Source organism: Ischnura elegans, chromosome X (assembly GCF_921293095.1).
Source record: "Ischnura elegans chromosome X, ioIscEleg1.1, whole genome shotgun sequence".
NCBI lineage: Eukaryota > Metazoa > Arthropoda > Insecta > Odonata > Coenagrionidae > Ischnura > Ischnura elegans.
This window is the reverse complement of record NC_060259.1, coordinates 115,348,426-115,364,697: the sequence shown is the minus strand read 5'-3', so window position 1 is coordinate 115,364,697 and position 16,272 is coordinate 115,348,426. Positions and strand designations below refer to the sequence as shown.

The 16,272-nt window shown below is 41.2% G+C and overlaps 1 protein-coding gene across 11 annotated transcripts in view; it reads right to left on the bottom strand.

Moving 5' to 3' along the window:
• The window catches only part of LOC124171709 (rho GTPase-activating protein 190), a 647,547-nt gene that overhangs the window by 52,807 nt on the left and 578,468 nt on the right, over positions 1-16,272 (bottom strand). For all 11 annotated transcript variants that reach the window (XM_046550979.1, XM_046550973.1, XM_046550982.1 and 8 more), the window contains one exon: positions 10,935-11,066. In XM_046550979.1, the coding sequence (XP_046406935.1) occupies positions 10,935-11,066 (132 nt within the window). The remainder of the gene's footprint in view (positions 1-10,934; positions 11,067-16,272) is intronic.

Sequence of the window (16,272 nt, the reverse complement as noted above, 5' to 3'; positions counted from 1 at the left end):
CGTCTGCAACACCGTGCGATAGTATAAAAAAAAAAATGCCACAAAATTTTTTTCTTCACATTCATTTTTTTCTCCGATGCTCAAAATAGGGGTGCGACTATTACACGTGTGCGCCTCTTACACACGCTTTTACGGTATTTTATACGCCACCACGTCCGGTCCAGGGTCATCAACTTTTATTTCATCCTATATATTAATGGAAATTATATTTCGGAATGGTTCTTTTAGCACATAGGTACTGTGTAAGTAAACTCCCTTTGGAGTAAAGTGAATAACAATTATTCGAGAAATATGGCATTTTATAATCGTTTTGTGTTCTTATTAATTATATCTGTACGCATGTTGTTGGTCACCGCGAGCCTTTAATGGCAAGTGCTCTCGCTAGAGTGGTTTCCATTTTTAATGTGGAAGTTAATCAGTATAAGCAATGAAAAAATTAACATTTTGGCGCTCACCAACCCTTGCGAGTGTAGTCGTCGTGTCTCCGTGTTTGAAATTTGCCATTGCCATTTTACTCATTTTTAGCACCTCTTATAAGACTCAACGGGGGTTGTAACCCCGAACCCTCCCCCCCCCCCCCCCCCCCCCGTGGCTACGTCACTGAGTTTATTCAAGGAAAATTACAATAACTCTGTTGAAATATCTAGTGAGTTACTCAAAAAGGACACTTACACCACTGAAACTCTAAGGACAAACAGAAGAAATGATCCTCCTCACGTCCTACGCAAGACTCTAAAAGAAGGCGAAAGAAGGTGAGCATCCCTCTGATGATGATGATGATGCACAGAAGTTCCAGGGCTATATTTGAACATTTGTTTCAAAGAATTTCACAATTATTAGTACATTTTTGTAGCATTAACACTAAAGAAAATGTCAAAAAGATAAAATAGCTTTCATATGTTTGCATGTGAATCTAAGTTACTGGTAAATTCAGAAATGTGAAAATTATAATTAACCCTTTCACTGCTGTGGACGTACCTAGTACGTCCGCACCGCAGACTGCGGTGGACGTACTTTTTCTTCCTCCCTGCCATGCGGTCAGCACTTTCGCCGAAGCACTTCGAAGGGACCCACTAATCCAGGACCCTTTCCTCGACGAACTCACCCACGCAGGGCCGTCTCATCGGCCCAACCAGCGGGGGCCCTACCTCCGGAAAAGTGATCTCTCTGACTGAAATTTGAAAATCAATCAGTCAATCCGATCATCACAAAATGATTGTTTTCATCGCACTCCTGCCAATCAAGCAATCAAGTACGTCTTTGAACCGTATTTCTGCGATGAAAAATAACGATTTTATTAACTTTGATATAATGGCCGTTTTCCGGTGGTCCGCAGCCACATTTTGTTGCAAAGTTAACAAAAACGTTATTTTTTATCGCAGAGACACGGTTCAAAGACGTACTTGATTGCTTGATTGGCAGGAAAGCGATGAGAACAATCATATTGTGATGATCAGATTTATTGATTGATTTTCAAATTGCAGTCAGAGCGGTCACTTTTCCGGAGGTAGGGCCCCCGCTGGTAGGGCCGATGAGACGGTCCTGCGAGGGTGAGTTCGTCGAGGATAGGGTCGCGGATTAGTGACCCTTCGGAGGGTGTACCACACCCATCCTGAAAGTACCTGCTCCATGGGCCCAGGAAACGCATTTTAACATTTTCGCCGCATGTGAGGAGAAGGTTTTCGGAGATTGAACAGCAGCGAAAGGGTTAAAAAACTTTTATTTGCCTAAAATTTTATGTACCCGTATTTTTTTTAATAATATATGATAATAATAATTTTATGTATTTTATGTAGGTAGTGGATGACGTCTGCAGAAATATTTATCTTATTTTATAATTCAATAGTATAAATTAATTCCGCCATTATTTCAGACATTATTTCAAGCTTCTTAGTTGCTATGTAAAACTACGCAGTGCGTCGTTCCTAATTTTTGTGTATCGGGTTGCGCAATATCCGGAGCACTTAACACACGAGTGCAGATAGCATCACTGTGATGCCATTAAAAATTGCTTAATAAAAAGTCAAATGAATATACTAATCCTTTTTTTATTAAAATGTTTTTCATATCTTCGAAAAACAAAGTGAATGCAGTGAAAAAAATTCTCCGCCAATGTGAAAAAACAACAAAATGTTACGCAATGAAAGGGTTAAAAAACACTAGTAGTGCATTGAGTTGACCATGGATTCGTGCTATGATATGGTTTGAGGGTCTTGACAAGTGGCCATTTTGCACCCCATTGAGCTGGGTACCAAATCTATTGGTTGGAGTGCAGTGATTTTTGTGAGTCCTTTGTGTGTGTGGGTATAATTTCAAAAGCCTGCAGAGTAGAATGGCTGGCCGTTCCTCTATAGCAAACCTCAAAAGCAAGGTGAAGAATGCTTTCCTAGAGGCACGTGTTGTGGAGCTGGAGAGATTGGTTGCAGAGATTCTCACCCGGGTAACGGATTCTGGGGTAGTCTCAGGGCTCTAGGGGCGTAGCATTTCTTCAAAGACCCTGCACAGCACCAACATGGTGCCCAAGGCACACTTAGAGGCAGAACTAGGTGTGGTGGCCTTGGGAGAGATGGTGCAATCTTCTGGATGGGGGATAACTCATAGCCTGAGGCCTGAGTGGGTGGCTGTGCCCTAAGGGCAGGGGTGGTGGCTCAGCCAAGTTGGGGAGTGTGGGAAGCGGAGGCTAATCCCATCCCCGTTCACAACAGCTTTGAGGTTTTGTCGGATGGCAATTCTGAGGGGCCAGTTTCCAAGGTCATGAAGGAACCCCCCACTGTGAGGGACACAACTTCAAACAGAAGCCTGGCTGGGAGGGCAGGAATCATATTGCAAGGGAATTTGAATGCATGGCAGATTTTTCCCCTGTTGGTGAAGACAGCAGGAGAGACAGAGCGGACCAACAGGTCACCTCTTGGTGTATACCAAGGGGATTTGTACCCAATACTACAGCGGTGGTAAAAGTACTAGTAAAGGGCACATGTCAACACCAATGATGCCTCCAAGTGCATGGCCAATTAGATTTTGGATTCCTTAAGGACTCAAAAATTGGAGGTGGAACAATGGTGTCGAACTGTGACTACCCATCTGCAGCATTGCATTGCTCCATGGACTGACTGAGGACAGCATTACCTGGACCAACAAGAGGCTGTGGGAATTCTGTGTGGGCAGAGTTAGTGGATCTTCAGCTGGTGCTTAGATCATGCGGGTTTTGCCTCAATTCTTCTGAGGTACATTACTCCAAAGAGATATCTAAATGCAAGGCTCATATGATTTTTGAGCATTTAAGATATTTTTTAGACTAGATGGTACGTCGTTAAGTGGGATTTGTAAAGATTTAACTTAATGTAGCCTCAGAGGAAATCCACACTGCAAAAATTTTCACATCAATGTAAACTTAGGAGCGGTAATGCAAGAAAATAGCATAAATACTTCCAAAATGCATGCTACAGAGAAAGAAATTACACCTAATGTAATAAGCACTTCCAGCGAAATTTGCCCACCTAGTACACAAAAGATGAAACAAAGCACGTAACAAAACCAACCAACACTCAACTTACAATATATGACATTAACTTTGCAGTAGTTAATTGTGGTAACATTATAAAAAAGCACGCTGAAATTGAGCACATATTTTAGGACGCAGACGTGGTCATGGGAACAGAGAGCTGGCTTATGCCTCGGGTACAATACGAGCAGTGGGTGGCGAGCGGCAAGCGGCAACCTGAGCGGCAGCGGTGGCTACAATACGAGCAGCAATTTTCTTGCCGCTCTTCGAATTTCCCAAGTGGTAATGCCAGTGCATTTGAAGATGGCAAACAGTGAGGACGTCGTCAATTTAAGCCGTGTCCCAACTCGTTAGCCATTAGGCATCATGTATTTAGCCAGCCAGATTCTGGGCAGCCAACCACAAGGGAGCATGAATTGGGACATCCTTACGGAGGTGCTGCCATCTACTGGGCACTAGGCCAATGCAAAACAAGAGATAATCGGAATGATTTGAACAAATGATGAACAAAACCCACCCTAAATTGTTAAAATGTGATTTTGAGTATTAGATGTCGGAGAAGAGTATTTAATCATAATTTTAGTATCTTAGACAACCTTTTTGTAATAGTAAAGTAGGGGTATACTTTCAAATTCGTATTTTTAGTTCCGTATGGTTTTGTTAAAGAGGTTTTAGCTAAGTTGGTGGCGAAATGTTAACGTATATCCCTTTTAATTGGTTTGTAATATTTAAATCGTCTCTCAACCAAGTACTTTTTTGAATTCCTTATATTTTATCAATTTAATTTTTAGTTTTGTATTATTAGAACAGGTCTATTTAGTCTATTCAAACGGTTACCGTCTGATTTGGGATTTATTTTCAAAATTTATTTAAAGTATGGTTTACGTACATAAATCAGGTTTCGGTATCATCTTTTAATCACCATACATTTTAATTTTTGTTACTTATTCCGATTCCAATTTCGGGACTTTGTCCAATAACATATAATAATAATTGTTTATTCTTACGGGTGTTAACCTAATGTACAAAAAGTGTTAAATAAGAATTTAGACATTGTGTTACATAATTAAGAATATATTAGAAGCATATAAACATCAATAAGCATTATTTAACACGTTAGAAAAGTAAACGGTAGCAAAAGATAACATGTGATCGGTATAAAAAGTTATAAAATAACATATACATACACAAGAAGCATATAAACATTAATTAGCATTAAAATTAACGCCGCCTTCTCTTTAACTAATTTCTCCGTAATTCTTACACTTCCATTAACGCAATTTCATTATTATAAACAAAATAAAAATTAATAATTATTCGAACAAGTCTCAAAATATCAACACTACTTGCAAACAAGTACTATCCCTTGTTGACAGCCATGATGCCCTTTCTCCTGAAGACGCTTTGCACGCTTTGAATCATGGGAAAAGTGGGGCGAAGGATGCACTCCTCGATGCCTAAATCTGGCGGCCGCGTTAGCTGCCTAAATTCCCTCCCTTATGCTGGCTAACGAGTTGGGACATCCTTCCAAGATGGCGTCATGGCTAAATCCTGGAATTGGCATAGCCAAATGGCCAATTGGGACACGGCTTTATTGTTACTACGAGATAATTATCTTTTTAAAAAAAACATAGTTTTCTCGTCAGTGTAGAGTTTTTGAAGTTGTTATGCTGATCATCCTTTCCCTTGGGCTACAACCTTGTCGCAGTGGAAAGGCTTGCGTGTTCCTATGATCCCTAGATGTGCACTGGCAGAATGCATTCTAAAATATTCCCGGTAGGGCCACCCATGCCAGATAGGTCGAAGGGGAGGAGCCAGACGAAAGGTAGTCTACGTGATGGTGTCATGTAAAAAACACTGTTGGAATAGAAGTGGGAAACCCTACCAACTATCTCTTCCCTGAACACATGGAGTACAACCAAATGAGCCTCGGAATCTCATCAACTGGACCCGTCCCCAAAGCGATTCTCCATAAGAGCCCATACTGTCTACTAAATGTGGAACGCTCTATAGACAACATCAAAAGGGAAATGTAGAAAGGGAGGATAGGTATCTTAGGATTATGCGAAGTGAGGTTGAAGGATGGGGGAGGACTATTGGAGTGATGGTTATAGGGTTATGTGAAGTAGTGGGGAGGAAAGAAAGCGAAGGGTAGCTTTAGTATTAAACGGGAAGATGGGTAAGCGCAAGATTGGTATAGACCAGGTAAGCGATAGGATTCTGGTGGTTGAAACTGAGGCACGACCCACCAACTTTGTGGTAGTTCAAGTATACATGCCCACTAGCAATCATAGGGAGGAAGAAGTAGATGCGGAGTATGAACAACTCGAGGAAATAATTAGAGATATCCCGAGTAAGAAAAATCTAGTGGTGATGGGGGAATGGAACACCTCAGTCAAGGAAGGGAGGGATGGATGCGAAATAGGAGATTTTGGACTAGGAATACGGAACGACACGGGAGAGAAAGCAGCAGAATTTTGTAGGAGAAACAAATTATTCATCACAAACATGTGGTTCAATCATCATAAAGGGCGAAGGTACACATGGAAAAGTCCTGGGGATGTGGGGAGATATCAGATCGACTACATTATGGTAAGACAGAGGTTTAGGAATAGTGTGAAAAACTAGCGCAGCTTCCCCGCAGCGGATGCAGATTCACACCACAACCTAGTGCTCATGAAATGCAACGTAAGATTCAAAAGACTTATGAAAGTCAGGAAGGCGACGAAATTGAATGTAGAAGTGCTGAAGGGGAATATGAGGAGAGAATACCAGGATCTGGTGGACAATAGTATCCGGGAGATTGGAAGTACACAGACTGTAGAGGAAGGGTGGGATAGTATTAAAATGGGAATAGTCAAAGCGGCTGAGAAGTCAAATGGCTACAGCAGAAGGATAAAGAAGCCTTGGATTACGGAGGCAATGGTAAAAGAGATGAGAGAAGGAAGTGGAAGAACCTGGACACAGAACAGGGCAAAAGAATGTATAGGGAACTAATCAATTATGATGTGAAACTAAGATGGCATGGGAGGCTTGGTGGAAAAGACAGAGTGAGGAAATGGAAAAGTTCCAGAAGGATGGAGAAGTACACCAAAGTTAAGTCGCTATCGGGCGTCAAAAGAGGCCAAGCCATGTCTAAAATTAAGGCTAAAGATGGGAGGATGCTAACCGAGCGAGAAGAGGTACAGAGTAGATGGAAGGAATACGTGGAGCATCTGTATGACGGAAGGAACAGGCCAGAGAGATTGACTTTAGAGGAGGAAAGTGCAGTGGAGGAGGATAATCTTGGGCCGGGGATATTAGATTCGGAAATAGAGAGAGCACTTCATGATATGAAGGCTAGGAATATCTCGTGTGAGCTTCTGAAGAATCTAGGGAAGGAAGGTAAGAAAAGGTTTTTCGAACTAGTACGCAGGATCTATGAGGAGGGATGTTGGCCAGAGGATTTCGTGAAAACAGTTTTAATTCCGCTACTGATAAAGAAGAAATCTGTGGAGTGAAGATATTACAGGACTATTAGCCTAATATCGTATGCAGCGAAAGTGGTACTGAGGATATTGAACAGATGAATGGAGGTGAGGGCAAACGAGTATTTGGGTGACGATCAGTTTGGTTTTAGAAAAGGGAAGTCAACTCGTCATGCAATAGCAATAATGAGGTCCCTCGTGGAGAGGACCATTTGATAGGGTGAACTGGGTAAAGTTAATGAATATTCTCAAGGGAATAGGTGTAGATTAGAGGGATAGGCGATTCATTCGTAATCTTAATATGGCCCAGACAGCACAAGTGAGGGTAGCGGACGGAGAATCTGAGTGGGCAAGCATTGGCCGAACAGTGAGACAAGGTTGTCTTCCATCGCCGCTGCTTTTTAACGTATACGCTGAGGAGATGGTAAGGGAAGCTTGGGACGAGTTGGAAGCTGGAGTGAAAGTGGGAGGAATGATTGAGAAATCAGTAAGGTTTGCAGATGATCAGGGGATCATTAGCCAGTCAGCGAGGGGACTGTAGGCTCCAGTGGATGCGTTAGACGACCGGTGCGAGGAGTATGGGATGAGGATTAATCACAAGAAGACCAAGGTAATGTGGTTTTGTAAAACATCGCGAGCATGGAATGTGAGACTCAAGATAAAAGTAGGTGGGGAAAAACTTGAGCAGGTAGAGCAATTCAAATATTTAGGCAGCACACTATAGGATAACGGATACAGTAGTAAGGACATCATGAAGTGAATTGCATTAGCAAAGGAAGCGTTCATGAACAGGAAGGAGCTTCTGAGAGGATCAATATATATAAGAGTTTAAAGAAAAGGTTAGTGAAGGTGGTATGATATGGAGTGTAGCTCTCTACGGTGCAGAGACGTTGACACTAAGGGGGGAGGACGAGAGAAGATTGGAGGCATTCAAGATGTGGGTATGGAGAAGAATGGAGAGGGTGAAATGGACAGAGAGGAGGAGGAACGACAAAGTGCTGGACATGGTGGGTGAGGATAGGCAGCTTTTAGATGAGATACGGAGGAGACAGAAGGTGTGGATGAGAGAATACTTAGCGGGGAGGGGATGTTGAAAACGGTGTTAGAGGGTAGAATGTTAGGTAAACGAGGGAGGGGAAGGAAGAGAATAGGATTTTTAGATAGATTGAGAGAGAGTAGGCCTTACAGTGTATTGAAGAAGTCAGTGTTTGAACCAGGGATCCGGTTTGTGTGGTGGCTAGTGTTTTGGCTTCCCACCCGGTGGGCCCGGGTTCAAATCCCGGCAGCGGCAGACAATTTTCAAAGACCTGCGCGATCCCTGCTTGAATTTTGTGTAGAGAACATTTCAAGTGCAGTACTCCATCCGTCGGATGGGACGTTAAGCCGTGGTCCCCTTGGCGCATTTCGTTAACAGCACGCTAATGTTAACGCTGGGTTTCTCTCCACCCTTCCTTACCTACCCCTCCCTCATGGTGCAAATGACCTCAGCTGTCGGTCGCCTCCTTCAAAATACCTTCAGTATTGGAAGGAAAGGGAGGCTCCCAGAGAACTTTAGTATACTATAACAAAATGTTGATCATTCCACATAAATTCTCGGGACTGCATATCACTAGAAAAGACTTCCTTTTGTATATTACTTAGTTTAACTTCAGTCTTCTTTTGTCTGGCCATAATCCCACCACATTGATGTTTCTCCGCTTACATTTTCAACTACAGTGAGTCCTCGTTCTGCGTCACCCCGTTTAACGTCATTTCGCGATAACGTAACGAAAATGTTGAGACTGTCACTCGTTTATCGCACCTACGCTTTTCGATAACGTCAAGTCTTTTAAATTTCGCACGAAAAAAAAAAGGCGAAGCGGCGGGCGTTGCAGGTTGTTCGTTTTGTGGGCGGTAATACAGTCAGTCTAAGCAAAGAGTAAAATGGTGTGTTTATTCTTAATTGCGATTGCGGTTTTAGCAAAAATTTCTGCAAAATGAATTCTTGCATAGGTGCGCAAGGTTTTATGTGACATAATGGTTTTCAGGAACCTAAAAAGTGATTTCAAAGCATTTTTCCGTGTAGAACTCGGAGTTTTTGTCGTCACCTTTTTGCAGAGTTCACAATAATTTTGGTTCCTGCAACTGCGACGATGTTTCAGCGATGATGATGCCCAGGCGACGCTCGCCCGGGCAACCACCATAGCGAAGCCGAAAAGCAAATGCTGGCAGATACAAAAATGGAGAAGGATTTACGTCACTGCTGCTATTGACGTCGATGAAGACAGGAACTCGTATTTATGCGATAGTTTGGCATTCCCACCATAAAAAATGCCCCAGATATGATACGCTAACATTTTTTTCGCGTAGGAATTGTGAGGTCTAGGAGCCGATATTCACTTTTTACATTGTTTCTTATGGAATATTATGCTTCGATTAACGTCATTTCGTTTATCGTCACATTTTTCAGGAACGGTAAGTGAAGTTAAACGAGGACTCACTGTGCACTGAAGGATGAATCTACTGAGCGGCAGAGGAAAAGAAATCGGTCTCGACTTGGAAGCATGAGCGGCACTGGGCGGCGCCGCTCACTGTCGCTCGCCGCTCAAACGTATCATACCCACCCTCAATAGATTTACACACAACTAAATGAGGCCCGAATTCAGAGCTCACGCCCCTTGCCGCTCATATCGTATCCGAGGCCTTACAGCGATATAAGCGAAGGCAAAGTTTTTCTTCCAGGGTAAATAATCTACAGATGCGATCGATATGATAGGACAGTTGGCGAAGTTTTTAATAGTAGTTATTACACATTTACACAGCACCGCCCATGAAATAACTGACAATATTTTTACCACTATATTTCCAGGTCCAGCAGAAGCGATAGAGTAATGGAGATATTTTGCCGAATGGATAGGTGTTGTTTTTCTCCCAAAACATTAAGGACTTTAATAAATGCTAGTCATAATTTCGTTTGATCATATGCCTTATCTGTGCAAACTGCTGGTATCCCAACACACGCCTTCTTTTCAGGTGGCTTGTACAGTAGCATGTAGATGTAGAAGTATAGAGGAAGGGCCTCACAATAAAGGGCCTCAAGCATAGTCTGCAGCTGCAGTACGTCCAAACAGTGGCTGCCCAATGCTCATCCTCCCTCAACCTGCTGCCATTGTCAGAGGGCCCCAATGGCAGGGCACCAATTTTGGGCAGGGAATAGATGAAGAACCTACGCATGACATACCTTAGGGTCACACTGCCCGCAATGAAGAATACATGTGACCAAACGCAGTTTAACCCACAGACGGAAAATTTAGCGATGCAGTGAAAGTGTTAAGATTTATAAGTCATGGCTATGTTATGACTGGCCCACAGAAAGTGAAATAACAGAAAGTGAAGCAGCTAAAATAGCCACACACAGCTTTTTCATACTTAAGTAGTGTTAAGTTCACCCATAGGCTAAAACTTTAATTTTATACAGAAGTCTCATGGTAAAGAAGTTCACTGTACAAAGTGAACATGCACATAACTAATGAAATGAAAATCAAGACTATTGCTTTTTGCTGTACAGAGTGTTTCATTACAAGGAGGTATGTTATAAAGAGGTTTGACTGCACTTAAAATATAATGTGAAAGACACCAAGATAAGATGTTTACTGTAAGCTAAGTTATAATGGATAAACTTAAAACATGCTCATTCAAGGACTAACTATTGATGGGATATTTGATGAAGACAAATATGCCAATTAACACCAGCATAAGACCAAAATATTATTCACTCTAAAAGGATGCGTATTTATGGTATGTATCTTAGAGTGTACCTTAGGTGGTAAGTCAGGGAAACAGTTATCATGTTTTAAATGATAAATAAATGACCACAATGAAAATGAGAAGAAAACATCAAGATTACCAAAATTATCTCCAAATTTGATAAATTGCAGGCCTGTGGCTAAAAATTATCTAGCCATACATTCCAAGTAAGATCTGACCTGATATGTCTTCTAACTCAGCCATTATCTCCTGAGTGAGGAGCGGAGGCAATCGCTTTGAGAAGAAATCCTTCAATGCTGTCGCAACGGCATTCACTGGAATGTCGAGTTCATGAATGTTGAAGGCGGGATCTGCAACATGATGGAAATCACTTAAGTTAGCACATGGGGAGTAATAAATATCAAATATAAAATATATACAGTGCAACCTCGATAAAACGACACCCCACGGTGCACCAATAAACACTTACGAACAGTTATACAGGAACAGGAGTGGTGCGGCGATAGATTAATTTCTATCCGATGAACGTAAGCATAAATCCAGACGAAAGGGGATGTTTTTTTGCATCACTAAATTTCTTTACTCAAACAACGACTTACTATTCAAACAATTGATAAGCCCCGCACTGAATAAAAATGCAAAGCATTGTTTTGTCAATCATTATGCCTATGCACAACCGACAAAGCCATTTTTCTATGCACTCAATCAGTGCATTTACGTAATCATTCTATTATTTTGGTATTTTCCACTGAAAATTCAAAAATCAACGAATAAAACTGTATCGCAGTTATTTAATGCCTCAAATGTTTCCATTGGTGTATGTTTATTGTTCCTGTACATTAAGCGGTAGTGAAGTGAAATAACGTATTGCATTTGTTTCTGCAGTCGAAAACGGTGGAAGGTTGTATATCATTCCTGCCTTGGAAGACTTTTTCTATCAGATAGTGTAATATCTTCATTATCTACGGTAAAAGGTTTGCTAAGCTTGAAAAATTATGTGATTAAAATTGCCATTGTTAAAAAAAAGTTCCTTTTAGAGTGTTACGCTTGCGACGTACTTGAAATAATACACCGAGTTTACCACAGCACTGCAAACGAGAGTCAGTTGTTCTGTGAGTTCTTCCAGTGGCCACCAGGGGATGCTACCCACGTGACGGAAGAGAGATCCAGTACGACTCCGACCACTGACGTGAATAGTTCACCCTTGTGAATCTGCAACAGAGAATAAATACGTCCATCCGGACAATTCACGCTCAGTATCATTGCATCGTACATCCTACATCATCGTTAAGGTGCACTACATACCTTTAGAGGCATCATTGCAAGAAATACCTCATACTGCAAGGATATTGTCGGGGGGTAGGATGTAAAAAAAAGTTCCACTTCGTCTATGTTCGCGGGGAATACTCCTTGAGATACTTATGATCGGAGTCCTTTCTTCCACGACTTCGGGTTTACACCGCAGGCATCACCAGCAATTATGAGGGGAGATAACGCTTTGGTGCAGTGCATTAGTATAATCAACCTTCCCAACTCTTGAAATTCTCGATTCGCAATCTATCCCTGAAATACTCCGCTTTAGGCTTAGGCGTAGCCCCTTTCTCAAGAGTTCCCGCAGATTGGAGTGGGCAAAACCACCCGAACAAAGCTCCTTATAACTCTACATAGTCTGCATTCCTTGGGCGCTTTTGTTTTTTTAATTGTGAAGAGCAAATAGGAAGATTAATTAATTTCGACACTCTCATATTACTCCTTTATTTTTATTTTCTCGCTTAGACGTGTTTGGTGTTTTTTTAGCCATGGTGTCTGCCATCAAATGCTTTCTATTCATGCAACTCATGGACGTGCGGTTATGCTGACGACAGCTTTCTGCCGCCTGAGGAACAAAAGAAGATTAAGCATTCGTGAATGCTAATGCCACAATATTTTCACCAAAATTAACTACTTATTTATCGAACGACAGTTTACCACATAAATTTGAGATTGAGCACTCCATTAACTTCATTTCTAACAGATCGCTAGCAATTACAGAGATTAAGGAGTCTTGATGTAAGTTTTTCCAGTGGTGAAACCCTCGCTATGGCGAGAGCCAACACCAAAAGGGCCTCGTAAAAACGAATTTTTTAACACGCTTATTATAGGGTCAATTGGCGGTGCATCGGCTATCTCTCGTAATAGCGGGGGTGTCGCTACAGCCCGTACTCGCTTTAACGAGGTTCCACTGTATATATATTCTGACATCTAATGCAAGTAACTAACATGCGTTCAATAATGGTTGATGTAAACCATTGCAGAGCTTCATTGGTCATTTTGCTTGATAACAATGAGCAGACTTTAATAGAGCTTTCCTATACTGATGATATAACAGATGAGAATGTCTTTCTTAAATCTACAAAATGAGGAATGCATACTCCAGTAACTGCTTTCCACTGTCATGATGTCTGCGAAAATTGTACTACAATTTCTGGTTTCATAAAAGCAGTTGCTTTAATAGCCTCATTGAGACGTAATTCAGCATGCGTTTTTTATTACAAGGCCTACAAAGTCTTCCAGGAGGTAAGAGTCACATGCCACTTTCATCAAAATCAATTTTCTACTAAAATACTACTATCATCACTATCTTGTGTGTTGCCACAGGATAATCTGTGTTAATGAATGCACTAATGATTTTCAAGAAGAAATGGTAGTGAGTACAAGGATATTATTAACCCGCGATGGCACGCGTGGGCGGGGATTCCCCGCCCGATGGAAAAAAAAATTCCTATTTGGCACAGTGCGGCCCCCTCTGTTCGATACTTCATCTAATCTACTATTTCTGAGTCCTTTTCAAGTTACTTCAAGTAAATATGAAAAAGAATCTTTGTATTACATTTTACTCCATTGCGGTCGAATCCCCGCCAGCGCGTGCCTTCGCGTTACGATGTCTGCGTGCGGAGTTTTTGAGACTCGACTCGATCAATCTATCAGTTTACATTGCTGTTTCGCTACATTTGTTTGCCCATTACAATGTCGCAGGAGAGGATGACTTAGGTATGGGTGAGTATACCTCTCTTGGTTCGACCTTTGGGTATATTTTTCTCTCCGATTCAGCCTGAAAAGAACTCGTGAGGGAAGCATACGCTAGTTCCATTTGGTGATCGCTACCTTGTGTCCAACGCCCTGTACCAGTGAACCTCGCCAAAGTAATTACAACTGTAAGTAATTGTAAATTTACATTCGCAGAGCTGGTGAATGTCACAATTGTAGTGTCATATCTATTGCAATGTGTTCATAAATATGCCATAAATACCTCTCTTTTTCAATAAGGAATCAAAACGCCGGGCATACGACTCCCTACCATGAGTGAGCCTGATAGACATTATATACTGAAAATGCTTGACAGCGCGAGTGTAGAGGAATTTGCAGATTTGAGTGAGAGCGACGAAGAGGAATGCGACAGCACCATTTACCATTCGGACCACGAGTCATTTTCTGAGGAAAGTTAGGATGAGCAACCTCCCGCGACAAGAGATTCTTCCTTCATGGGAAAAACGGTGTGACGGAGTGGTCTGCTGTGAAGCCAACAAAAAGATGCAGAGTTGAGCGATGCAATTTACTGAAACGTCTACCTGGACCTGTGGGTAACGCATGAAATGTATTGGATATTTTGGGTTCTTGGCAAATTTTTTTTCCAGATAAAATATTATCAGATTTTGTATCCTTCACAAACATAAAAATTCGAAGTGTGCAGGGTAGATTTCTGCATCAAAGGGATGCAAAGGAAACGGACCTAATTGAACTGAAGGCCCTTTTGGGATTGTTGTATTTAGCTGGGGTGCAAAAGTCCAACCATAAAAATATTTTATATCTGTGGAGAGCTAATGGAACAGGAACAGAATATTTTAGACTAGTAATGAGTGTAAATTGATTCAAATTTTTGCTGAGAATGTTGAGATTTGATAACATTGACGAAAGAAATGAATTGAAGAAAAAAGACAAGTTTTCCCCAATTAGAGTCATATTTGAAACTTTTGTCAGTAATTGCCGAAATAATTATACTAGGAGTGAAGCAGTTACAGTAGATGAGATGCTTCCACAATTCCGGGGTAGATGCAGTTTCTGTGTTCACATGCCGAACAAACCGTCTAAGTATGGGATAAAAATATTTGCCTGCTGTGATGCGAAATCATTTTACACCAGTAATGTGGAAGTGTACGTTGGAAAACAAAACCAGGGATCAAATAAAATTGATTACAAGCCAGACTCAGTTGTAAAAAGCCTGGTTCAGTACATTTATAATACTGGAAGAAATGTCACCCTTGATAACTGGTTCATGTCCTACCCGTTGGCACTTCATCTTCTAAAAAATGGTCTAACAACAGTAGGAACGATAAGAAAAAATAAGGCAGACATTCCACCCATGTTTATCGCTAAGTCGAAAGATAGAACAGTTGGAAATAGTATTTTTGGTTTTCTAAAAGAAATGACGCTAGTGTCGTACAAACCTAAACCAAACAAAGTTGTATTGCTCTTTTCAACGATGCATTGAGATGACATTGTGGATCCTCAAACAAATAAACCTGAAATTGCAATGGATTACAACTCCAAAAAAGGTGGTGTAGACGTATCACACCATTTACAGTCCAATTACAGTGTCTCTCGCATATCTAGCCGATGGCCGCTAACAATATTTTTTAGCTTGTTGAATATTGGCGCCTGAGAGAGGCGATAACGTGAGATGCCATGCCGATGGCCGATGTGCTTACTGCCCATCTAATAAAAAAAAGAAAAACAAGGCAGCATGCTGTGTTAAACAGTTTTTCAACAGAACCTATCAAATAAATGGTTTATATAGTGCTTATTAGTGTTTATTTAGCCGTATACAACCAGTCGGTCTTTTCCCCGCCCCGCGTGCTACCGCGTCACAATAAAAGCGCGTGCTGCCGCGGGTTAATATGCTTAATTCATACACAACTTTGCTTTAAGCTTAGGTGTTTACCCTCTGTCAAGTATTACTTCTGAATTTCTGAGGGCAATCGTAAATCAGCATGACATTTAGGTGATGGAAAGATAGTTTAAACTCAAATTTAAGGCTAAAATGTTTCCGCTACGAATTCATATTATAGTAGACTCTCGTTAATACGAACAACGTTATTAAGAAGTTCTTGTTATTACGAAGCAAATCATTGGTCTCGACGAAAAGGCCTATCCAATCCATAGTAAGAGAAACATTATTACAAAATTTTCGTTATTACGAAATTACGAATATCAGTCCCGGTCCCGGTGGTTACAAAATGAACTTTATTACCAAGTTCCGTGAAAAAGCAATGGCATTTAGGTGGATGTACACTATGCTATGATATTATCATTGATCTATGTTTAAGTTCTCTTATTGAACTTTGCCCGAGAGCGTCAATTATGGTTCTTTCTTCAGTTGGAGATGATTCAATATGGACGCAACTTCATATGATAAGCTTCATTCCTGTAGAATTATGCTGACCCACCTATAAATTCTCGTAAATTGGACGTACAGTTTGTCCTCTTCCTACGCACATTGGATTTACAAACTTTTGGAGA